This window comes from Larimichthys crocea, chromosome XVII (genome assembly GCF_000972845.2).
Source record: "Larimichthys crocea isolate SSNF chromosome XVII, L_crocea_2.0, whole genome shotgun sequence".
In the NCBI taxonomy this organism is placed as follows: Eukaryota; Metazoa; Chordata; class Actinopteri; family Sciaenidae; genus Larimichthys; species Larimichthys crocea.
The window spans coordinates 2,814,544-2,841,354 of record NC_040027.1 but is presented as its reverse complement, the minus strand read 5'-3'; the positions used below and the strand labels follow the sequence as shown (position 1 = coordinate 2,841,354).

The following is a 26,811-nucleotide window of genomic DNA, read 5'->3' as shown; positions in this document are numbered from 1 at the left end:
TCGAAAACAATAAGCCTACATAGCCATAAATAAACAGACACTGCAAACAATGATGCCAGGAAATGGTTCATGGAAGATTTCAAAAAAAGATAGTGATCTAACACAAGTAAAACACAACAGTTAAACTTACATTAACTACACTACATAGACTTCATCTGAGAAATTTGTATTGTCTTTCTGTTTAGCTTTTTTAGCTATTAGCTTTTTAGTTTTAACTAGTAAGACCTACCTTTAAAGGTGTGCAACTCTGCTTTATTGATGGAGACCCATTAAGCTGGCACAGTTGATAAAAATATGGAATTACACTTTTGCTCCAGGAAATATTTTTTATACAATATTGTTTTAGACATTTTTTATATTTACCTTATAGCAAGGTAAATAAGTTAGATTTTTCCAAAATGTTTGCCTTTTTCCTAACATGACATTCATAACATGGGGTTACAGTAGTGCCCATGGCAACTACTCAAAGGTACTCAAAAGATAGATTCCAGATGGGGATAAAAATAAATGTCATTATTCCAAATTTGTTGTATAGCTGGTGTCTATGTGTGGGAGTTGACAGGAAGCTGGCCCACTGAGACCATGTTTGTGACAGTTCTGTGCCTGTGGTTGGTTGAGGAAAGCCAGTGACAGATCAGCTCTGTGCAGCAGGGCAGACCAGGGTTCCTGAACTCTACAAGGACACTTTGGCCCCCAGTAGCCCGGCGTGTGGTTTACCAACATGCTCACTGTTAAGAAGGCCAAAAACAACAACTGAAACACAACACAAAAATCTTTGCTAACGTCATCTGTGTCACTGAAACTACTGAGAGAACTACTTGTGTTGATTCTAGTCATCATGCAAAACCTTTATTTAAGGAACCAGTTAAAACATACTGTAGATTTTCATATGGTGTATATATTACCATATATTGTGTTAGGTTGCAGGAAAGGGTCCAACATTTTTACTTTTGTCCCAATCAGAGCTACAATGTTGTGTGTGTTTTCTGAAACTGCTTTGTACTGACAGGTGGGGGTCTCGACAGTGGCAGTAATGCAGTGTTCATCCTCTGGGCTTCCTCTTGGGGCTATGTGGCATACTAGGTGCACATTGGTACATTGCCTCGATGATATAAATGACTGGATGGAAAACAATTTTCTATAAAATAATATTTAGGCCTAAATCCCAGATGGACGACCTGTCTGAGCATCTTTAGTTCCTGGACAAGGTCACAAACCCGGGAGTTATTTGAGATTCTGAATTCAGTTTTGAATTCAGATATCGAAATGTCTCCAAAACATTGTTTTCATCTGAAAAATTTTGCTGGTCAGACCATTCCTGTCTCAGCCTGGATATGCACAGAAAAATAAATTCATGCTTTTATAACCTTGAGGCATTTTAACATTTTAATTGGTTTTATTGTTGTAGTTTTTATGTTTTGCTGAATTGGTCCTTGATTTCTAGTCTCTTGTAGGGCTGAGCTTTCCAGCACTGCTTCAGCTCATAGATGGACAGGGAGAAAAACATGGATAAATATAGTAAAATGCAGGAAAGAAAGTCAGAATATTATATTCATTAGTACACAAAAAGTTGAATACCTCATTATCACAGTTTGGGTTTCTCCATTCTGTATCCTTGTGGCAGTTTTTCATGAAGCTCTGCGCATGTCATGCCACCTAAAAAAACAGAGAAGAAAACATGTTTATACTTATTATGGTGATGATAAGCACGAGACAGCCAATGATAAGGATCATTATCATCATTTCAACCACAGGAACAGCCGATGTAGATATGATCACAAAAAACTGTCCTGAAATGACTTTCATACATACTAGAGCTCCTCAACTTCTGCAGTTGGAAAGTGTAAATCTATGTCTCTAGTATTTGTAATTTACGTAAATTGATGAGAGTAAATGGTCCAGCTTCTGTGCAGAAAGACACTGAGTTCATGACAGACTGCTTACATACCTAAGCTCACAATCTCCCAGAGGAGAACACCAAAAGACCACCTGTGAGAGAAAATGCAAAGACAGAAATGTTAGAAAAACAGAATAGAAATTGGAGAAAAATATGAGGATTATATTCGGAACACCTGAAAGTAATCATTAACTTAATGCCTTCATCCTTTTTTGATCATATGCAAGTTGAGGCTTTGCAAAGAAAATAACATAACATCTTATACCAGCTAATCTACAATTACAGTGCATAGTGAAATATTTTAATGCAATATTTAATGTAGTCACAAAATTAATGTAAATGCTCATGTTGCGTGTAAAACCTCCTTTAAATAATTAAATAAATATGTACAGGAACTGTTAAGGACCCACTGAAGTGTCTTAAAAGGATGACACTGCTATCTTGTCTAAGACGTGTGAATAAATTCACAAGAAAAACCACTAGTTTCACAAGTCACAATGCTTTGTGGTAGATCTATGAGCAGACAATGCATGTGCTGTCGGCCTGGCCCTTTGTCTTTGATTATCTTTTTTCTTTTGTGCACTACATTTCAGTCTGTCTCAGATCTTGCTCTCATCTCTCTCTCATACTCTCCTACTACTATTACGATTGTTTACAGCACTCCCTGAACCCACAGGCAGCCTTCACACTTCTTCCGTTAGCTGTCCTACGCTCTTCTAACTTGTTATCCACTGTGTATAATTAGGCACAGTTGACAGACCAACGTCTCACTATGTCTGCCAAGTTGCACACGAGGCTTCCTGGTTGTGCTTATCAGTTACACAGCACACTATTATCACTCCACCAGTGACAGAGGGAAGATTTGTTGTTTTCTGTGGGCAGGCGTTTTGTGGTGTACATAAATAATCTAACAGAAATAGTTTTAATGAGGTTCCTGTGATGCTAAAGAAGTAATGAGAAGGAAGAATTGTGATTGCAAAACGTTCTTGATGGTACTTCAGGATGTGTGAATTAACCACTAAGCCACTTAAGTTTGCAACATCAGAAGCATATCATGTGAGTCAATATGCCCCAAAATTCTCTGAAATATTTTTGCATTTTTGCACAGCGGTTTCAGCGTAATGCACCTGAAGCTGCTGCATGAAAAACATTTTGAGCTTGGCCTGCCGTAAAAAAAAAAAAACCCACCTGTTGTAATGAATACAAGAGCTCATGGCCTGACAGTGTCACTCAGACATCACTCTTGGTCATTACAGTAGTTCATGAACTCAATGACCGTCCAGCATACAGGCATCCTCCCCTGAAAGCCAAGCAACAGATTCATGTTAAACCTTCTGATTTATTGAGAAATTAACATGGAAGGGGTCTGATCGTAAGTATCGAAAAGTAAAATATAAAAGAATATGATGTGACTGCCATCTACAGGCCATCTTGATTATTATCTTAATCTCTCAGCTGCTGTCTGAGGTAAAGACAACCCATACTAGATTCAGCAACAATAAGTAATAAGTTGTTAACTGTCAGATTACAGATATACACTGGTGTCTGGATATACTGGTAAATGTCTGTTGCACTTTACACCAAAAACTTCGAAGCAGCAAATAACATCAAACAAATAACAACAATACACTAAAAACACATTAGACTAGGCTAAACATTAAAAGCAATTTTAAAAAGGTGTGTTTTTGATTTGAAAGTTGGAAGGTCGGTACAGTCACAGCGGCCATTTATAGCAACTCCACCAGTAACCATTCACCGATTGGCAGCCAGCACCTGGAGAAACCACCCTCAGGCAGGGAGGAACAGCACCTGGAGAGAGAGACTCTAAGGGTGGTAGCATCACCACCCTCCTCAGGCAGGGAGGAACAACAGCACAGAAAAATCACACATCAAGACCACAAAAATACTAAATTATGACCCTGGGTCATAACAGGTGTGAATGAGGGTTTCTGTAGCAGAGAAGGAGAGTGATGGGCGGAGTCGGGCAATGAGCTTGAGGTAAAAAAAAAGGCAGTTCTGGTGATTTGGTTTATGTGATGTTCAAAGGAGATGTTATTGTCAAAGATGATCCTAAGGTTGCGACTGTGAGGGGAAGGTGACAAGGTGGAGTTGATGATCGTGAGGCAGAAACTGTGAGCAGTTTTTGTGAGGGATTTGGGGCCAATGATAATCATGTCTGATTTGCCACAGTTGACTTTGAGGAAGTTAGTGTGCATCCAGGATGTTGGTGAGGCAGTTGGAGAGAGTGGAGTGAATGACAGAGGTGATGGATTTGGGTGGAGATGTAGAGTCAGATGTTGTTAACATACAGTAACAGTGAAGACCATGGTGACGGATGATGTTGCCAAAGAGAAGCATGTAAAGTATGATGACGAGAGGACCAAGCACTGAACCCTGGGGGATGCCTTGGGACAGAGGAGCGATGGAGGAGGACCAGTTGTTAATGTAAATGAATTATTATCTGTCTGTGAGACATGATTGGAGCCAGGAGAGTGCAGTGCCTGTGATGATGAGAGAAGATTTGAGGAGGGAGAAGAATGGTGTGGTTGATGGTATCACAGGCTGCAGTAAGGTCCAGGAGGATGAGGATGCTGAGGTGACCAGAGTCTGTGGAGAGGAGGATGTCGTTGGTGACTTTGAGGCCTTTCATTTCAAGAAAGTGCATTCATCCACACAAAGAAATATACAAGCAGCCACACTTATATAATCCTTTTCTCCTTGTTACCTGTTATTTAGGTAGTGCATCCCTGTTACCACGTCTACACCGAACTATAGGAGCTGCTGGGAGATGAGGGTGGAAGCAGTGCCATGCTCCTTAGCAAAGGCAGGATCAGTCTCCAACACTCAGCTCTTCCTCAAGAAGTCCAGATTACCATAGGGAGCTGGCTGTGTGATGGCTGTGTACAGCTAACATGGAGAAGTAACATCAGGAAGAGGATTGGAGTCTACACTGTAGATGTAGAAATGTAGATGCTTCAATACAGGGGGTGGACAACTGAAAGGTTTGATAATAAAGCTGTTCTTAAATCTCTTTTTGAGATCTCATATTGCCTAGCTACATGCCTTGACCACTTCATGTAAACCCCCCCCAATATGCAATATGTTTTCTCTGCTGCTCTCTACTGGACAATAATATAAACCATTCATTCTCATATCAAATACAGACAGCTTAATAACTGAGATTTAACATTCAGGATGGCACATTAAATGTATGCTCAGTGCTTGATGCGGAAGCCCAGGGTTCGAATCCGACCTGTGGCTCTTTCCCGCATGTCGTTCCCCATCTCTTTCTTCCTACATTCCTGTCACTCCTCAGCTGTCTCTGTTGGAAATAAAAAAGCTTGAAAAGGCCAAAAAAATAATGTATCCTTAAAAAGGACACACATGTAACAATGTAAATTTCCTTTTTTCTCTGTTTGATTTGTTTTTATTTGGATATTTGATATTTATTTTTAAGGGCTGACTGATTATTGCTCTATTGCATTGATGAAGGCCCTGATGAGTTATGTGTGAATGACAGAGGTGTAAACTATCATCCAAGATGTGAGTCACCTACCTTTACAAGCAATTAGCTTTCATGCGAGGATCAAAAGGGTGAATTGTTTCTGTGCTTTCTCTCTCTCTTGTCCTGTTAATGGCAGTGGTTCAGATGTTGAGAGATTAATTAAGAAAAACAAATTAATGCAGAAATCACATAATGAAAATGCTACTTCAAGTGAGTCTAATACAACACTGACAACTCTTTTATAAAATAAACAATAAAAACAGATGTCCATAACAACAGCAGTTGCCGTGGCAGGTCAGTGGCAGCTGCCCCACACACCGCCAAGGGAGTGGCAACAGCCTCAGACACCGGCAGCTGCCGTAGCAAGTTAGTTAGGATAAGATTCTGCTCATCCTTTAAGAGCAAAACATCTGTTTCACAAATGACAAACATAATATATGAGCATACCTTGTGGGAACACGTTATGTGGGAATAAGATTTCAGATCTTATGATACAGATACAGATACAGATTTTTGGTGTAATCTATCTCGTTCCTACAAGATAGCCATGCACAACATAGTATTTTGTTCCAACTTGTTTATAACAACTTGTTTTAACCTTATATATGGTTTCTCTTGTAGCTGCTTAGTACAAATGTAATAATTTCACTGTAGTAGTACAATTACAAAAAAATATTTTGATTAATTAGTGTCAACATGTGTTTGAGAAAGTGGTCTTCATATGTTTCATTAGGTCTATTAAAAAAAGGCCTATTTTCTATATGAAGATCAAATATGTGCCTATGTGTCTATGTATGAGAGTCGAGAGGAAGCTGGCCCACTGAGACCATGTTTGTGACAGTTCTGTGCCTGCGGTTGATTTGAGGAAACAGAGTGACAGATCAGCTCTGTGCAGCAGGGATCAGGGTTCCTGAGCTCTACAAGGACACTTTGGCCCCCAGTAGCCTGGCTTGTGGTTTCCCAACATGCTCACTGTTAAGAAGGCCAGAAATAACAACAAAAACACAACACAACACAAAAATCTCTGCTAAAATTATCTCACTGAAATTCCTATTTTAACTGGAAACTGGACATAAGCAAATGGGACAACTACGTGTGGTGATTCCAGTCACCATGAAAAACCTTTATTCAAGGAACCAGTTAATGAAACCATACTGTACATTTTCATATGATGGATATATTACTATACATTGCGTTAAGCTGCATAGTTATAAAAGTAAACTATAGTGGTGATAGCTGGTGGACTTGCTGTGCATCTGCCCTGTATTAGTTGCATTTTCCAAACAACTACTTTTTTGGTTGAGCAACACGTCAAGCATGAACCATGGTTACATTTACATCAGTCCGTAACTACATTCAAATAGGAGGTTTTGATACATCTATGTGTCCTTTAAAAAGAGACAAAATACATACAGTAGTAGTTACATTAACATGGCAGTGATAAGCAAACAGTAAAAGACACAGATGGCATAAATGAGGCTGCTTTTAAGTGCTTCAATGTACGTGCCTTTCATCCTTTTCTAATAGTCTGAGAACTTGAGTGTTTGTGATCCACACTGTGTCCTTTCATCCTTATAAAAAATACTTTCCTTTCCATGTAGAGGAATGGAGAGAAAGTAAAAAAGTCCAGCGCTGACACCCCACAGACCCTGTGGTGTTTCAGCAAGTCACATAGCTCCTTATTTGCCGCTTCCCCTCATCACTCAGAAAAAAGGTTCCAACATTGTAACTTCTGTCACAGCAAGAGGTACAATGTTGTATCTTTTCTCTGAGATTGCTAAGTGGTGATAGGGGGGGTCAGTATTTCCCAAAAGGCCCAGTGATACTCCTCATCTCTTATTGCCTCTGATACCTCCACACAGTGTCCTTTCACAGTCCTCCATCTATAGCTGGGTGGCTTTGGTGGAGCACCTGGTCCTCCTGTCTCGACGTTGAGCAGCAGGGAGGTGGCAGTAACGCGGCGACCATCCTCGAGACTTCCTTTTCGGGCTATGTGACATGCTAGGGTCTGGGGGGGCTGGTAGTCAGGCCTCCTCGGCTGTGGCGTCTATCCCAGCGTAGGTGAAGTTCTCAAAGAGAGCCATGTTCACGTAAGCCTGGAAGATAGATAGAAGCTTGTGATTTAAGATTTTTCAAGGTAAGCTAGACGTATGATAACTCTATCTTTTACTTCATGCTAATGCTTTTTAACATCCTCATGACATATTGCACAGACTGGAAATATGAGGCACAGAGGGAAAAAACAATCATGTCATACACATAGCTGTATAAAATGTAAGGGGGGAAATCAGGATTTCCGATAGCCAATGTAAACAAACTGGTGCCAAATAGATCCAACCTACAATTTGCAGTAGTTCAGTATGAATGATTTCTGATACTAATACCGAACATGTAACTAGATAATTATGTTACATTTCTAACTATCTGACATGACCATGAATATGGTTTTGGCATTGTGGCAACCAACTTGAAGTAATGTTTGAACACTCCACACTAACAACAGAACATTTTCCTATTCTTCTCTTTTTGCCAACATTGTGTGAATGCAGCATTACCTTCCTGGCCTCTTGCATCCTGTTGAGCTGGACAGAGATTTGGGAGAAGGGGGGTCTCTCGTAGGGGCGATCCCTCCAGCACTGCTTCATCAGCTCGTAGCTGGACAGGGAGATATACATGAATGAATACGGTAAAATGCAGGGGGAAAAAAGCTAGTCATTAGATACAAAGTGCTAAATACTTACACTTCATCATCACAGTTTTTGGGTTTCTCCATCCTGAAGCCTTGTGGAAGTTTTTCATAAAGCTCAGCACACGTCATGCCACAATATGGTGTGCCACCTGACAAACACAGGAAGAAAACATGTGATGGTAAATGCAAGACATTGATAAGGATCGTTATCATCAGTTCAACCACAGGAACAGCCAATATAGATATGATCACAAAAAACTGTCCTGAGGTGACCATACACACTAGAGCTCCTCAACTTCTGCAGTTGGAAAGTGTAAATCTATGTCTCTAGTATTTTTAATTTACGTAAATTGATGAGAGTAAATGGTACAGCTTCTGTGCAGAAAGACACTGGGTTCATGACAGACTGCTTACATACCTAAGCTCACAATTTCCCAGAGGAGAACACCGAAAGACCACCTGTGAGAGAAAATGCAAAGACAGAAATGTTAGAAAAGCAGAATAGAAATGAGAGGAATGAGAAAAATATGAGGATTATATTCGGAACACCTGAAAGTAATCATTAACTTAATGCCTTCATCCTTTTTTGATCATATGCGAGTTGAGGCTTAAAGTTTAAAATAGCATCATCTAATCTATAATTACAATACAAAGTGAAATATTTGAATCCAATATTTGGTCTAGTCAACTTGAAATGAATGTAGACGCTGCTGCTGAATGTAAAACTTCCTGATTTTTGTGTTTCTACAATGCACAGTGTCGAAACAAAAGCATGACTTGCAAATTTAAATAGTTAAATAAATGTGTACAGGAACTGATAAGGAACCAGTGAAGTGTCTCAATAGCAGTAGGCATTAATGTGATCAGCGAATGAATTCATGAGAAAACACCAGTTTTACATGTCACAATGCTTTGTGGTATATCTATGAGCAGACAAATGTCTGTGCTGTCTGCGTGTTCCTTTGTCTTTGCATTTGTCTTTTCTTCAGTGCACTACATTTCACTCTGTCTCAGATCTTGCTCCCATTTCTGTCCCAAAGGCTTCTAGTTGTGCTTTTTAGTTACACAGCACACTATTATCACTCCACCAGTGACAAAGGGAAGATTTGTTGTTTTCTGTGGTTTTCTGTGCCTGTTTTCTCTGGCATTTTGTGGTGTACATAAATCATTTAATAGAAATCATTTTAATGAGGTTACTATGATAAAGAAGAAATGAGAAGGAAGAAGTGTGATTGTAAAATGTTTTAGATTATAGATGATACTTCAGGATGTGTGCATGAAGCCACTGGTCTCAAGTTTGCAACATCAGATGGATGCCATATTACTCAATATACCTAAAATTCTGAACAGTTTGCCAGTGTAACTCACACATCACTCTTGGTCGTATAGACGCTGTAGTTCAGGGACTCAATGGCCATCCAGCGTACAGGTAGCCTCCCCTGAAAGCCAACCAAAAAATAAATTCTGATTTGTTGACAAATTAACATGGGTAGAGTCTGATTGTGTGTACATATATATATATAAGAATGAATACCATTTTCCATTGCATTTTGTCTGTGCCACTGATAACTCAGTTATTGTCTTCAACATGTAACAAATGTGTGCATTAAAAAAGCTGATGTGATAGCTGACAGCTGGTATTAACAGCATTAATACACTCTTATTAAAGTGGAAATACATAGAATATAAAAATCCTTCTCTCCCAAATAACTAGTGCCTCCTACTGACTTAAAATCAACATTTTCTGAAAAACTTCAGCACCAGCACTTACCATTGTCTTCTTAACGTAAACTTCTTCACCGCGGGACAGGCCGAAATCTGCTATCTTCGCCACAAGGTTGTCTCCTACAAGGACATTTCTGGCTGCCAAGTCCCTGTGGATGAACTAGTACCAACAGAGTGGAGGAGAGGTGTTATTACTAGTAATAATACTAGTCAAACATATATAATCATGATGTTTCTTTACCAGCTTCAGTACAATGTAGTAAGTGACAAAGTTCTATTAGAATATGCATGATGTAACAGCTTAAATAAGTATTGTAAAATGTAATTCTGAATAAAGGCTATAAATATGCTTCTAATATAATAATATGCATAGGTAATGAAACACAATAACACATATGCTGAGTTATTACACTTTAAACACCGTCTCCTACTTACCTGTTTGTCACTTAGGTAGTGCATTCCTGTTGCCACATCTACAGCGAACTGCAGCAGCTGCTGGGAGGTGAGAGTGGAAGCAGTGCCATGCTCCTTGGCAAAGGCAGGATCGGTCTCCAACACTCGACTTTTCCTCAAGAAGTCCAGAAGGTTACCGTAGGGAGCATATTCAATGGCTATGTACAGGTAACCTGGAGACAATAGAAAGGAAATAACATCAGTAAGAGGACAGCGTCTGCACTTTACCCTGTGCTAGTACTGTATGGAAGCGACTTGGCCATAAATGTCCCTTGATGTTTGATGTCCTACTATAAAATTTAAACTCACTTTGAGAAAAAAACATATTTGACATCACAGTAAAATTTTGTTGGGATTATTGGGGTTAAGGCCAATAAACTTTTCATATCCTATCTGTACAAGTTGTTAGCAGCTCAGCCAGACTCACGACGGACTTGACTTACTTGCCTGTACAGTAATAGGCTGGGGGATGAATGCAGATGGTAAGGAGCTTGGCCTTCAACAGTTCTGTCTTGACACTGACATTGAGGAAAGCCAGGTCTTTAATGAAATCCTCACAGAACTCAACCAGATGGAGGCTTTGTCAATAGATGATGGCATTCAGCCAAAGCAAGAGTTCCTACAGGTCATGAGGCATTTGTGCTTGTTGGAAGGGTTTCATGTTGACTTTACCAGGACCAGAGAGAATGCCAGCACAATTTGTTAATACCATATGTGCAAGAAAAAGAAATAACAGGGCGATGGACAGACTAGTTGGAAGATTTGGAACCTAATACAATTATGCTTCTCAGATACAAGAAGTTATGTTAATCAGGACATGCTGTGTTTCCTGTGGCAACATCTTTACAAAATGTTTTTTTTTCTCTTCTGGATTGTACTTTCTCCTGTTCGAGATAAGAGGATAATCAGTGAATTAGATTTTGTCCTGGCACATACTCTATATGTATATTCATGCTATTATATCAGCATGAAGTCACCATACAGCTCAGCAAAAAACACACTACAGTGTACACTATAAAACCTGATGCTGATCTTCCCCTTGACATTTTTTAAATCTATCAAATATGCTCTTTGTGCACTTCCTCCCTCGTGTCCAGCTGTTCAACAGTTCAGTGCTAGATTTCTCCAGCACACACCTAATTCTTTCACAATGTTGATATCTGAATAGTGAATTTATGCCAGATCACTGTAAGATAAGAAAGTGTATGAACTGAAAACAAAACCATATATCTGCCCCAAATGACAGCCTCAAACAAAAGAAAAAATGAGAAAAACATATAAAGCAGCAAAACAGCAACTGAGCAACAGCTTGTGTTACCACAGCAAGCAACGTGAGAGGAACACTATATGTCAAAGTAATATTATGTCTTTATTCTTTCTTTATTTTTCCATCTTTTTCCTCCAGCTGGTTTTCCTCCTTCTCCTCAACAATCCTTCCTTCCACCCTTTCTTCCCCTCTTCCTTCCTTCCTTCCTCTTTTTCTCCATTTTACAATCAAGTTTGTAAGTTAAGCATCCAGTCTATACTCCAAAATGTAAACCGAATAGGCTATGCATGTGTTAATGTGTCAACCTTTCAAAAAGCCTTACAAATTTACAAATTGCACAAAAAAAAGAAGTTGGTTAAAAGGATTGTCTCACTGCTTCTACAGTTGATATGTTGATATGATTGTAATTTAATGTAAATGAGAAAGACAAGGCATTATGGGAGGGCAAGGACTTGTTAAAAATATTATAACTACATTAATTAATTTTTGATTGTCCAAAGTAATACTGTTCATATGAACAAGGTTTTGTTGCTCTAGTTGAGGTTGGGATAAACGCTGGTTAAACAACAGATGTAAACACAGCAGAGTGAAGATCTGCAGAGTCGAGTGCTACCTGAAGCCAGAGATACAGATAGACTGAATCAGTCAGATGTTTATTTTTCAAGGCTGATTTGGTTTGGTAATGTCCTCACTGATGTACTTTCCATACTAAACTTCCTCTCTCAAACGTTATCAACCTTCGATCAAACGAAACAATTCAAGGCATTGGCTGTAGCTGTGGGAAACTGATACTCCATGGTAAAAACGGGGGCCAAGGAAACCTTATACAAATACATAAATACATGACACAGCAGTATGCTTGTGAGGCACATGGACAAATCAAACAAATGTGATAGTGCAAAACGCTTCTGGCAGGCAAGGATTATTTAGATTGGACACATTCTGGTGCTTTCCAGGTGCAGATGACTGAGGATCAGATGGGAGGATCTGTTTGAATCTCAAACAGAACGAATTTAACCTGTTCATTTACAGTACTACATACAGAGATAGATTTGGACTAAAATGCATTAGCAAATACATTTAGAGCTCACATATCAACTGATTCTTCTTTGACCCAACTGTTAACATATACAGTATGCGGTTTATTTATATGATTTGAGAATTCCTATCCCTGCCAAAAACAGTATTGCACATCATTACCATCAGTATGACACATGTCATTATCTATATTAGCCACTAGGTGTCGCTCACTCACCTCTGTTCTCACAGGCTCCTATCAGGTTGATGATGTTAGGATGCTGGCCTAGTTTGCACAGCACCTCCAGCTCCCCTGCAAAGTCTCGGTGGTCATTCTCTGAAGCAAACTCTGGAAGAAGATCAGCACACACCGCATCATTTAACAAACTGCAAGCAAAGCAGCTTCTGCTCACATCTTTGAAATTAAATTTTCACATCAGTTAAAGAATGCACTGCACTGGGATTATATTTGTTTGCATGGGAATCATGTGCAGTATCTGTATATATTGTGAGTGTTTGCAGGAATGTGTGCCAAGGTTACCTTTCAGCATTTTGATGGCTGCACTCATTTTATTGCCATCCTTTTTGATCATGGCTTTGATGACCTGGTTTTGAAACAGTTGTTAGCTACATTTTTAACTGAGTGAATAAAGAAAAGAAACCAAAGAAGGACACATTTTAGAAAACATATTATTAGACTAATCACCTGGCCAAAGTTTCCTTCTCCAATGACATCTTCAAACTTTATATCCTCCCATTCCAGGATTGGATAAGTGAGGGGCTCTGGTGTTGGTTTAGGCCTCCGTGTCAGGGTCAGAGTTCCTGAGTTAAACTGCAGAATAGTCTCCTCACCCTGAGGGTATAAACAATCTTAAGCTTGGCAATAAATACACATATATTAAAGTTCTCTAGAGTAGGATTTTCCCCAAATACATTTGAGCTTTGTCAGATCAGATGTGATATCAACCAGGACTCAGTAAATCCCTCAGCTTATCAAAATTCTAATTTAAAAAATCTGAAACAAATTCTGGTGCGTCCTTACCGATCCAGACTGGTAGGTGAATGTGCGTCGACGGTTGAGCAGCGTCTTGCGGATGAAGAAAAGAGCCAACAGTGCCAACAGGATAGTCACACAGGTGACAGTCACCGAGCCCACCACTGCCACCAACAGCTGGTAACCGTCTGAAGCAGGCTTCGCAGTCACACCCTGTGTGGTCGCGAGTAAAATCTGGCCTTTTTTGGCAGAGGGAAAGAAATGGAGAGTGAGAACAGAGGGTCAGGAAGGAAGACTGAGAGAAAAAAACAAGTAAGGACATGGAAATGATTTTCAGATAGTAGAGATAAATATGCTCTGTATGTATTATTATCCTGAGTAAATCCCTGTCCCTGTGTGGGTGGTCTTGTTCAACGTCACCTGGGAAAAGCACAATAATAGCCATAAGTATGGTAGGGTGGAAATGTTTCACAGAGTGCTACTTTTAGCTCGAATGGAAAATATATCCGAGAAATGATAAATAGTCCTTTTATCATTACAGTGGACTATTTAATTTTTCTTTTTGAGAAGATTACCAGTTCCCGTAATCCAACTGCCCTACTGTGCCAACCCGGAGAGAAAATATTTTCAACAAGGTTTTCCCAAACCTTCTAGCTTCCAAATCCACCATGTGAATTGATCAAACAATATAAACATATCAAGCATATTAGATGCTGCTGTAGCAATGCTGCATGGGGTGAGTAAGCAGACAATAACTTTCATACTTACCATCATCTTGTGTCTTCGCCTGAACAAATTTGCTCCACTCTCCTGGCACTTTGGAGAAAGCCCTAACTCTGAACTGGTAAAATGTGCTGCCGTTGAGTGCTGTCACATCTTTGGTGGTCTTGTTTCCATCGTCCGTGTCCACCCAAGGGTGTGGGCTCCCCTGGCCAACTGGCTGGTACTCTATGGTGTATTTAATGATACCTCCATTGGGATCTTCAGGGGGCTGCCACCTCACTTGGATGGTTGACACGGACAGAGGCTGGGCTTTGATGTTACGTGGAGATGATGGACCTGAGACGCAGAGAAATTATCACAGTCAGGGCAATCAACAATGATTCTGGAACTATATTTAAAAACAAAAAATTACAAGCTTTTATGCTTGCATGCTCTGGAAAAGCCTTCATATCAAAAACAAGGGTTTAACAGCATTCATTACTGCTTTTTTGGATGGATCTTTCTTTAATTTGTTGATCTCCACTAATTGAAGACTAAACTGGATTATTCTTTGACACCAAACTATCAGCTGCTAAACATTTTCTTTTTGGGCGGGGAGAGAGTCACCAAGCAACCAGCAAGCACCAATGCTACTCTTTTCCTTAGTGTTTAAAGTGAATCTAAGAAATTCTTAGAAACTGCTGTAAATGCTGTGAAGTATGCTAAAAATCTAGCAACATTCAGAAGGAATCAAGCCTTCTTTGCTGCTTACTGACAGCAGAGTTTCTAGTTACCCTGGCTGTGGATGCGGAACTGGTAGGGTTTGGAGGGTGGCCCCTGGCTGCCACAGTTGATGAGGCGCACCACCACGGTGTAGTCTTGCTGGTAGTCCAAGTTGTAGAACTTTGTGGAAAGCACATTGAGCAGGGTGGTCTCCTCCAGTAGTTTCTCAGTGTTGGGTGGTGGCCCGAAGAGCTGCACTAAAAAGCCAGTGGCTGTAGCAGCATTAACGCCATTGTTGGCGGGCAGACGCCAGCGAACAGTGGCATTGCGACCTTCCCCCGAGCTGATGTCAATCACAGGTTGAACTGTGGGCTCTGCAGTGACAGAGAACACGGGATGAACTGAGGGGACCGGCAGCTCCTTGTGAATTTGTCTCATTAGGTCAGTAACAGTTCTCTCAAATTACCCACAGGGACAGACATACAGTACTTCTGAAGTGAATTGGACAGAAACATCAGTTTATATTTCATGTGGCTGCTGTACAGTCATTAGAACTGTTAGATCACAACAAGAAAGTACTGGCTCTAAATCTTGGCCATGGTCCTTTCTGAATTAAATCATAAGGGTGCTCTGGTTTCCTCCCACAGTCCAAAGACATACAGTTTGTTTCATTGGAGGGCTGAATATGTTTGAATGTCTGTGGTCCAAACCACATACTAATTCTAAGCAGAGTAGTATGTATGTTTACACAGGAAAAGTGACAACAAATCAGTATGTATACTCTAAACCCTTGATTTTTGAGTGTGCATGGTGATGTACACTATTTTCCCATTTTCCATTGCATTGCACAAAGGAAATAAAGGAGCTCACAGCAAAAAATAAGAAGCATTCACAGTAGAATAGAATCAATGCTCTGTGATAAACCCACAACTTCATGAGAAGATGGATGAATGACTAGCATAAATACAGTATTCGTTGAGACAGAATATAATTTGCATTTGCAACTGTTCGGTTACGGTCCTCCTCAAAGACATAAGAGTCACCAAATACACTATTATAAATAGTTTGTGCTTGTGCAAGAGACCAATGTTTCCTCAAGAGATGAAACTGGTTCTATTTTACACATGGAACTATCCACATATTATGATTTTATGTTTTTTCCATGATCTTTTCTGTACTCACACATTCAGATATGCTCTGAATCTGCCAGTCTCTGCCGCTTGAATACATGTTCTTGCTATTCTAGTTGTGTGATTCCTAGCTAGCTGAGTGATGACCATTGTTTTGTTTTGTTTTTTTTTTGGTATTTTAGCTTGGATCCCATAGGGTCTTCATTTTATTTAGTAAAGTGCCCACGGATCATTTCAGTCCACTGGGCGTCTTTCTATATTTGCCCCATATCTAAGTCATCAGGATAGACACTGGGGAAAAGATAACTGGCTCCATGAGGCCCAGGAAAAACACTATTCAGCACAAATAATGAGAATTTACTTTAGTTTAGATAATTATGCTTCCTTAACCGCTTTGGTCCAAACTACAGACATTTGTTCCCAGGCAAGATTTCAAGAATATAATCATTTATAGTAAGGGTGGGATCCCTATGAATTGGACATAGCCCAGTTATCTGTGTGTCTCACCAGGACAATCCGTCTCCATGATGGCCTCTGGCCCAAGGTCCCCCTCTCCACCTTCCCCAGGACGACTCAGCTGGACACAGACACGGTAGCTTGTTGAAGGCTCCAGATTCATCAGTGTGATTGGCTCTTTGTCACTATAAACTAAAAGAAAGTGGATGTTGGAAATGCTGATTTCTGAATATTTCTTTGCTTAAAACAACCAAAAAACTTAATTCAGAGGTTTCAGGATATCTCTGTCTATCTCTGTCTTCTTACCTATGATGGAGGACCAGGAGTTTCCATTCTTCACAGGCTTATAGAGGATCTTTGTGGAGATAATGGGGCCATCTCCTCTATAGGAGTCCCCCGGCATCACCAGCAGCTGCTTACTCCTTCTTTCCAGCAGTTTGGGTGCAGTAGTTGGCACAGGGGGCTCTGTGTAGACACAGAAAAATATTTTAAATCTCGCTATGATGTTCCTGGAAAAACTGGATATGGTTGCAAAAGATTTTTTTTCTCTCTGTTTATTTTTTCAGACCTTTAATGGTGAGGTTGAACTTGCAAGAGTCATGACCTCCATTGGTGGACACCCTGCACTCCCACAGCCCTCCTTGTTGTGCACTCAAACGAGGGATCTCAAACAGGGCTGTACTCTTATTTGAGTCCATGACAGTGCGAGAGGCCTGAGAGTACAAATACATAACACATCATAGCAATGCAATGCACGATGAAAACCATATTTCCATTTCCTGTTCCTATTTTTGCTTTTGCTTGTATTTGTGCTATGAATGTCCTCCTGAGAATGTTCATAGTTCCTGTGGGAAGTGCTAGTACAATTCTTTATCAGATTACTTCTATTATCAAGGAAACAGCACAGAAAGAAAAACATAGAATCTGAACATGTTACTTATAGGCAACACGTGGTAACTGCTGCACTGTAGAGTGATACAGCCTTATCTGGTCAGGCCATTGTGTTGTTGACTTCCTCAGAGCTTGACTCAACCTTCAACCCAATCTTAAAGGCACAGCGCAATTTGACTTCAGGTCAACATGCTGCTTTATTTATTTTATGAAACAATTAATTCAGTACTTTTTACACATTTAAAAGGAGTAGCACAACATTTTGGAAAGTACACTAATTTGCTTTCTAGCAGAAGGTTAGATCAATACCTACAAACAGGAGGTTACTGGCTTAGCTTAGTATAGAGAGAGAGAAGCAGCTAATCTGGATCTCTCCAGAGTAAAAACTTTATCTGACGCTGGCTGTCTTCTATTTCAGTGACGATAAGACTCCAGAATATATTTTTTAGTTTTGATGTCTGTTTGTGTATCGATTAAACAAACAATGAAGTCAAGTCTTTCCATTAATTGCTCCGTCTGCCTATAACCTATAATGATATGATAAATCAAGTGGCACCCTTGGCCTGTTCTCATGGAACCCATTTTGTACTAGATCACCCTCACCTTGTGTGAATTGTATTTGACTTTTGATTCAACCTCTGTATTTTTATTCAGACTATCTGTGAGTTATCTTGGCAGAAGTGTTGCAAGCTAGACATTCTACCTTGAGCACAGTGCTGTCCAATTTTCGCAGCTCAATGCTGTCATGGCTGGGCAAGGGGTTGCCTGTGGCTGAACAAAAGATCTTGGGGCTGGAGTTCAGATTCCACTCTAAATTACTATCCAAATCCAAGATCTGGGGAGCTCGGTCTGAAAAAAGAGAGAGGCAAAGAACAGAGATTAAGAAGAGAATAGTGACCAAATGTGGCAGTAGAGAAAATGATGATAGAGAAAACTCATTGGATAGGAATAAGTAGATTATTGAATGTGATAAGTAATAAAGAGAAAGAAAAACTCCATTTGACAGAGGAGGCAGAACTAAAGAATTAATATGATTAGTCAGCACCTACCAGACTTCTCACAGTTCTGTCCTCTCCACCCTGTGGGACAATGGCATCCACTGAAACGATTGCAAACTCCTCCATTCTGGCATTTACAGCTCAACTTGCAGTTTGGTCCATACATGTCATTACGGCAGGCTTACAACAGAAAAGACACACACAAAAGGGTTATGTTTTAAATATATACGTATATAAATTTGATTAAGAAAAAAAAACAGGGCAAATGAATGTTATGCAGTCAATGAAAGTTATACTCACCCTTCTCACAGTGGTTCCCAAACCAGCCGCTGGCACAGGAGCAACCGTAAGGGTCTGGTAGGCAGAAACGAAGCCCCCTGCAGGTCAGCTTGGAGCCACAGGACTGCTGGCAGTTTCGTCCGAACATTCCTTCTCTGCAGGCTGTAAGACCATCAGAGAAAGACAAATTCAAAATGTGTTTATCTAAATTCCTTGACTTTCGCTGTATCATGCTTCAGGAGTACAGCAAAACTAGGCTACTCACGCCAATGTACTCATGTGTAACCAGTAGACTAGATTTTATAGCTTCATCTTTATACAGTAATTGTTAGTTGTTTTGATTGCAAATGCCTGAACAAGTTTTGGACCAATGTCCTCACAAATGAGGACACTGTACTGAGCTCAATACAAACCTGTCCCACAGCGTGTTCCCATGAATCCAGGAGGACAGATACAGTCTCCATGCACATCATGACACACTCCACCATTGAGACACTCCGGACAGTCCTTGTCACAGCTAGGACCCCACTTCATACTTGGACAGTCTGCAGGGAAAAAGTTGCAAAATCCTCCTTCAATATGTTTACAGAACTTGCAAGAAAAATCGGAAGGTTTCAGTCTATTGGATCCCAAATCATTTTATGACAATATCTCCTGTAGACCTGAATGCAGACATGCAGTGTTTGGATAGTTTTCAAGCACAGGCAGTCTGTTTATATTAGAGAATACATTATATAAAGTTCAAGGGAAATAAAAAAAAAAACTTGGAATCATGTAGGAAAACGCAGAGAAAAAAACACTGCATCTGGTGGAGAGCATGAAAGAGAGAAAACAGGGGAATCTCAAAGCAGAGCAGGCGGAGGGTGGAGTAGGTGTTGGTACTACTGATGTCTCTTTACAGTATTGAGGTAGAGGGAATATAACAAACATGTGCTGTCTCACTAAGACATATCATGTTTCAAAATCAACACAGTTTTTTTACTGTTGTGTTAATTTAACAGTTTAATTTACTTATTTGCTCCCTTTGAGAGTTAGATGAGAAGATCAATACCAATTCCATGGATGTCCTTTAAAAATAAGCCTAATGCCAACAGTTAGTTAGCTTAGCATAAAGTCTGGGAACATGGGTAAAAAACTAGTCTGGTTCTGTCAAATCACATACCAGCACCTTTAAAGCTCTAAATAATGTGTATTGCCACAGAAAAGTGTAACAATGACAATTTGAGGTTTTATGGGATGTTATGTGCTTGAATATTTCTTGGTCAGGAAGAGGGACTTCTCCTAGACTTGTCAGGAATTGTTTTTACAATACATTTTTTTAAACCAAAATATTTTTGTGGCGTCAAGGGCAATTTTAGCTTCTTTTCCCACCTCAACCTTCCTATTTGGGCAGTAAAGAATTCTTAGTAAATCTAGTAGATTGTGCAGTGAGTCACCTTTAATATATCTTTATTATCCTGTAATTTGTTAGATCACTTCAGAATTGAACAAACCTCTGACGATGAGCCTCATCCAGGATCCCTCAAAGGGGCTACCCCCCACATAGCTGGCACTGTAGATGCCTTGATTGGCATAAGCTGCATTCTCCACTGTCAGTACAACTGTGCGATTGACCATATCATTCCAATGAGTCATATAATAATAGTTTCCTAAAACAAACATAAGAAAACAAGATCTGAGTTAAAAATATGTAAGTATATAGTTATTATTAGTAGACAGAATTGGAATTCTTCTCTCTTCTTCATTAAATTTCCTGCTTCCATCTTATGCTGATTTACCATTGTACTTCCACGTCACATCTCTATTTTGGGGATTGTGTAGCTGCTGCATGCTGATGTGAACTGTCTCTCCTCTGTTAGCAGTCAGTGTAAGATGAGTTGGGACAAAATTAGCTGAAAGAAACACAGATACACACGATAATTATCCAAACATGACTTAGTATTTAAATTAAATGCAAAAGAACATAAATAATTGAGTCATGGTGTAGGTCTGGTCATGGTATGAAGTCTGTACCCACCTCTGCCGAGGTTGTTGATCATTGTGATCTTCTCCACTGGGGGAGATTCACAGTAGAAGATACCAATGTGTTCCAGATGAGCAAAGTTTCTTGCTATCACCTCCTTGTTCTTGGATTTATTCACTATAAAATTCTTTTTGAGTAATCCGAAGATACTCTCGTCTCTCTTGATGTCCAGCTCAACCTGGGCAGGGCTGCGCTCTCCATTGATACAAGAGATGGTGAAGTTGTTGTGGTTGGTGACCTCCGCTGTGGAGATCATGGTCAAGTCGATCACAGCATCTGTACAAGGACGTTATTAGACCAAGGCAAGAAGGCAAGAAAATTGACATATATACCATTTTGGGACAAGACAATCACTACAAACTTTTTTGGTGACTTTGGGCCGTTCCTCACAAATATGATACTAAAATCTGCTGTACATTATTGCATTCACATAGAAACATATTGTATATAAGAACATGTATGTATTCTAAATGGATAAATTTAATATAATAATATTGTTCAGTTTCTCAGCATCTCTATGATGTGTTATTGTACTGCTTTCACATGTCTGGTACAGGATTCAGGAGAAATGGCTGTAGTTGGTTCCCAATGGAAAACCACAGTTTGGCACAATTTCCAGACTAAATATGTCAAAAAGTGTCACGGCTGGATTAAAATGATACAGAATGTTTTCAGTTCCTTTTAAGATAAGATAAGATGTACTTTATTTCATACACCTGACACAGAATATAGTTAATTTGAACACATGAAGGACACAATCATAGCAAAAACATAGTTTATAAGCCACACTTATCTGATTCTGCCACAGAATCTGATAGTGTTTTCATAAAAGTGAGCCTTAGAACATCTTATACACTGAGGTCTGAGATAGTGATTGAGAAACTAGCAACATCAGCCCCTTTTGTACAATATTTCGGTTAAAAAAAAGTTATTTTAATGAAAGTGCCAAGCCCAATAATGTCAGTTTGTTCAGCATTCCTGCTCTCTGGTATTTAAGCCCCAGATCCACAGAACAATGGCAGGAAACATGGATGAGCTCCTATTTTCCCCGAAGGGTTCAGACATCTACACTACTCTGAGGGTATTTACGACTACTCTGAGGGTATTTACGACTTTAATAAAACCAAAAATATTTAAAAATGATATAACAATGAAAAATGTGTAAAATTAGTAGGGGACTTAATCTTTATTTATCACACCCCTCTTAATATATCACATTCCTCTTAAATAAATGCCGACTTTAATATTTTGCTCCTTTCCTCCAGCAAAGCTACACAAACAGCCTTAAAATAAATTCCCTCTTACCTGACGAACCAAAGAGGCACAATACAAACACCCACAAAATCCTCATGATTTTTATAATCCTCATAGGGAAAAAGTCGACGTTCTTAAATTGGATTTAACGGAGAGATTTGTACATCCAAAAACGATGACGCTGCGTCACGACGAATGGTGCGCTTTTTTACGCATAACTTGGAGAATCATCCAGAGCCCCAATTCAGGTGTGAAATCTCTTCGCTAACGTTCCTGACTAGGTTTCAGAGATGGTATTGCGGTCCGTCACACACTAAGCAAAGAGTTGGACTTGCAGTAAAACTCAGCTTTGTCTGGGTGGGAAAGGAAGGAAGAGCGTCACCAGACAGCGGAGGACTGGCGCTGGCGCTCCAGACCTTCCCGATTCCGATTAATGTATTTATGAGTTTAAACTTTGTCACTTTTTGTTCCAATACAATGCCAACCACTCTGATTGCATTTCCATACAATTGATTCTGTTTTAGCAGTGATCCAATGATGGAGCGTTTTTCACTTTGACTCTCCTGTGGCATCAGAACTACTATTATCTATAGCTATTACTGTATCTAATTCCTGATTTGTTTGCAAACGTGAAGCATGAGGATTTTTTTGGTTATCAGATACATTTTTGGAGAATTTAATATTTAGAGTTCATCAAAATATAACTTCTACATACTGATAAGTACTTGATCTCAATACTTTGCATTTGTGTGGCCAAGACCTACACTGTGCATGCACCACGTGTCCTCTGTAGCTGACATTGCATTTTATAGCTGACATGATTTTCTTTGTAGAACACCAAATGCAGCAGCTGGTGTCTTGTTTTGCCAAATTCAACAGCTTTGTTCTTTCACTTCAACATGCTGCAGTTTTTATGGTCAGCTTCACCCCTCCCCTTGCTGTTATAATCAATCAGCCTCAGGAAATGATGAACAATATGCTTGTTGTGTCTATTCTGCCATTTCTGCTCCAATCTTTTAAAAGTACTCTTAATTTGAAACTCTGCACACGCCTTTTCTAATTTTCTCTACAAAAACTGTCTGGCTGATTTGATGTTTTCTTTACATTTCCTTGCTGCTTCAGACAATCGACCTAAAGTTGACTCAACTTCTTATTGTTCGAGATTTCCTGTTTTCGATTTCAGGAGCTCACATGGTTTTCTTCAGCCTGCAAGGAATATTCTATTGTATTCTGGATTGTCAAAAACACATGATAAAATAGAATTCTTTGCAAAGACTGTACAGATTGATGTCAAATCTGAAAAAGTAAACAATGTCAAGTCCTACCTGGTATGATGTCAAATAGTCCATGAAAGACAAACTTAAAATCATAACAAAAGGAACAAGATTTCCTGCTGGTTCAATTAACTGAAGTAACAATGAAAAAGGAATGAAATAAAATCTGAAAAGAGTTCTCCCAGTTTGGAACTGTTTTGTCTATAAACCAGTGTTTCCATTTTGGCTTTTGGCACACAAAGCATCTTGGCGCCTACATTTAGCTCAGATCTGTATTGTCTCTTTGACCTGTTAGTGTGACCCGCGTCGCTCAGAAGCCAGAACAACTTCTTTTAAAAGACCATCTTGTTTCCTCTGCACTGACTTCAAAAACATCCACAGACAGGAATGGACTGTACAGAGAACAATGATACTGAACAATCTAGAATGTTAACGCATTGCTAACTTACAGCACATACCAAACCAAAGGTATAAAATTAAACAATATGCAACAAGTGTACTGTTTAACTAGTTTTGCAAATAATTGGGGCACTTTTCTGTATTTTCTTGCAGGTTTTGTAGACTCTGTGATTAGAGTTAAGGGAAACAAATGAAAAGGAGAGCAAAGAAAGAAGTATAAAGAGAAAAGGATTGAAAAGCATTGCTTGCTGCAGACACAGCTTGGTGGAGCCTCTATAGGAAGCCAAAAAAGGAAAAGACCAAAGGCTGGGTCAACACAGATGCTTCAGCCTGTGGTTGCATTAATGCTTTCAGAAGCCAGAAATCAGGGGCGGGTGCTCTTGTCACTCTGTGGATGTGTGTGAATATGTGTGTGCATATGTGATGGTGCACTGGAATGAGTGGGAAGCTACAGACTGCATGTGTAGTGTAAATGTATATGTGTGCATAAAATATCATGTGTCTGTCCATGCATGCATGTGTGTGTCCATGCATGCATGTGTGTGTTTGTGTGAAGGAAATTATTCTGGTGGGTTGGACTTGCACGGTGGAGAACACTCAGTGCTCCTCAGCCATTGTGTCCAAACTTCTTTGTTGCTCTATAGTAAATATGAACTGCGTTTGTTGTTACTGTCTGCTGCTTTCTTCATGACACTACCAGACAAAGATAGGGCTCAGTTTGTCTCCTGACCAAGTTCAGAAAGCACAATAGCACTTCCCCAGGCATAAGAACAGAGCAACAAAGAAAATCTTGAGCAATCCTCCTCAACCATGCCCTGCAGACTACAGTGCAGGGTTAAAGAGCATTTTTTCAAGGGAAACTTTGGTGTTTTTTAACCTTATCTTCCCATATTTTTAAGTGTCTAATGGGGACATCAAACTTTGAATTTTGTCCAGTATTCACTATATATTGATTTTTTCTTTTAATTGTTCACTCGTCTATATGTTTGCAGTCCCAAAATGGGATACAACGTAATCCTTATAGACGTCCAAAGTACAAGTTCTTTTTTGCCACTGATTGTTATTTATTATTTATTATTTATTACCTTTCGCTTGATTTGTCTAACCAAGTCTCACTCAAGGAAAAGAAGCGGTGAGGTGAATCGTTGCATGAATACAACAATGTAAATCTGAGCCTAGTAATGCCAGCTGGGGAAAGTTTGTTGTGTTGGAGTACAGAAAGTGTAGCTTAGTGTAAAAGATTAGGTATAAAAGGTTTTCAACACCCAGCTGAATATTTAACTGACTGACTTAAACATTGTGGGAGAGACCTTTGAATTTGATTTGTTTCTGAGTATACAGTACAGGTAAAGAGCTTCTACGAACTGAAGAGTGGATAAGGGGGCAATAGACAAAGAAGGGTGAAGCTTAGGAGGATGCTTTGAAATGCTATACCCACAGAGTTTCACAGGTTGGGTTAAGCAAAAGGTAGAGAAGATGAATTCTTCTGTAGGGTCCTTCTCACAATGTCATCAAACAACAACAATCAATCACAATATGAGCTGGTAAGTAGCAAAAAATAAGCACTTCTGACTGACCTCATTCGATCGTGCAGTTGCCTGCAAGAATTACATTGTAGCCTGCTTCACAACTTTCTGCTATAGCTTTGAAAAACAACAAAGTTACAGCAGTTTTGGTGCTCTTGGTGACACTGGACTGAGTCATTGAATCGGCTATCTACGTAAGTTTTCGTCATCACTGATGCTAACTATGTAGTCCATTTATCTTCGTAATCTCATTAGAACCTTTAACTCATGTCTGTCCTTATCTGTCATATGTTATTCTGAATCTGTTGTAACAGTTTACCATGCTTGAGCAGAACATTTCACAAACTCCTTTGAGAAGAGCCATTGTGGTAAGCTGAAAGATTGTTAAGAAATGCCACCTAGCTTGTGTCAAACAGAAAATTTACAGCAGTATGTTCCAGGGTATGTTTTAGTTGTTTCTGACATTTTGTTGTGGTTGTAGGGGAGGAGGTGGTGATGGCGAAGCTGGGGGTGTCTGGAAGTGAGACAGTCAAAAGAGGCAGGAGGTCTCTCAGACTTTGTGAGAAAGTTTGTATTAAATTCCCATTTCCTCTCATTGTGTGGTAAGCTGGCCCAGCTCCACACGCACTGATCCCGGTGGACTCAGTCTAAGTAGGGGTGTCACTCACACCTCTTAGGCCCCCTAAATTACCCCCCTCAATTTCACCCCAACTGCAGTTAGGAACCCCTGACTTCCATCCCAACGTACCCCATGTTGTCAGATAAAGAAACCTTCCCAAGGATCATGTAAACCTAGAGAGACAGGAATCATGTGTGCTTGAAAGCATGATTTCATTAGTGTTTGTGTGTGACAGAAAAGTCTTTATGCAATACACTGAATGAGCTGATGATAGATCCAAAGACAGATTTTGAGATAGAACATGTGTGTGATCGCTTTTAATAGACTGTAACAACCCTCCTCTTTCAAAGTCAGACTTCCCCAAAGATAAAGTGCTCTAATGCCTTGATAACTCCAGTATCCGTGTTTTTTTTTTTTAAAGCAAGGAGATTTCTAACACTACATGGTGACAAACTGACAGGAGGTCGACACACTATTACCACAGAAACATTCCCACTTGTTTTGGTGAACTAAGTTTCAGCCGATAATGTTCCACTGGAGTTGGGCCACTGGGTGTCTCGTAACCTGCATATCTGACTGTGGCCCAGTGCTGTCCTATGTGTTACCCCAGTATCCAGTTGTTCTTGGTAGATTGTGGATATTGATTAAAAAATTCATGCCAATATTTTACAAACTCACACATTTTTAACCATGCTAGCAGCATAGATTTTAATGGTCTCTCTATCATTTTGGCCCAGACCAAAATAATTCAATGACCTTTAGACAGATTGCCATGAAGAGATATTCATGGTGGTCTGTAGATAAAAGACTTTGGCGATTCCCTGAGTTTTCTTCTTGGGTCATCATAAGGTTTACATTTGTAGTTTTAAGTGTCAAACTTATTGGATGGATTGTTATTAAATTTGGTACAGATATTCAGATGTTTCCCTAAGGATAAATTGTAAAGACTCATCAAAAATAGGGCATGTCTCAAAGCAGATGTTAGCATTA

The 26,811-nt window shown here is 39.6% G+C and overlaps 1 protein-coding gene across 4 annotated transcripts; it reads right to left on the bottom strand.

The window, feature by feature from the left end:
• Positions 1–1,576: 1,576 nt before the first annotated feature.
• On the bottom strand, positions 1,577–22,360 carry tie1 (tyrosine kinase with immunoglobulin-like and EGF-like domains 1). Of its 4 annotated transcripts, XM_010730948.3 has the most exons (24): positions 22,055–22,358; positions 20,744–21,025; positions 20,505–20,618; positions 20,220–20,375; positions 19,140–19,271; positions 18,748–18,888; positions 18,499–18,627; positions 18,153–18,298; positions 17,127–17,271; positions 16,865–17,023; positions 16,610–16,750; positions 15,044–15,346; positions 14,316–14,606; positions 13,596–13,786; positions 13,260–13,406; positions 13,095–13,158; positions 12,792–12,902; positions 10,252–10,442; positions 9,863–9,976; positions 9,460–9,530; positions 8,510–8,550; positions 8,144–8,240; positions 7,958–8,057; positions 6,497–7,498 (listed from the first exon to the last, which is right to left on the bottom strand). In XM_010730948.3, exons 1-24 carry the CDS (start codon positions 22,116–22,118, stop codon positions 7,427–7,429), a joined length of 3,402 nt encoding a protein of 1,133 aa, XP_010729250.2. In that variant the 5' UTR covers positions 22,119–22,358; the 3' UTR covers positions 6,497–7,426. The 4 variants fall into 4 exon arrangements, with proteins under 4 accessions (XP_027146246.1, XP_027146247.1, XP_010729250.2 ...); XM_010730950.3 differs by lacking the exon at positions 15,044–15,346; XM_027290445.1 differs by lacking the exons at positions 6,497–7,498; positions 7,958–8,057; positions 8,144–8,240; positions 8,510–8,550 and adding exons at positions 1,577–1,656; positions 1,949–1,989 and having other exon boundaries at positions 22,055–22,360.
• Positions 22,361–26,811: the final 4,451 nt, after the last annotated feature.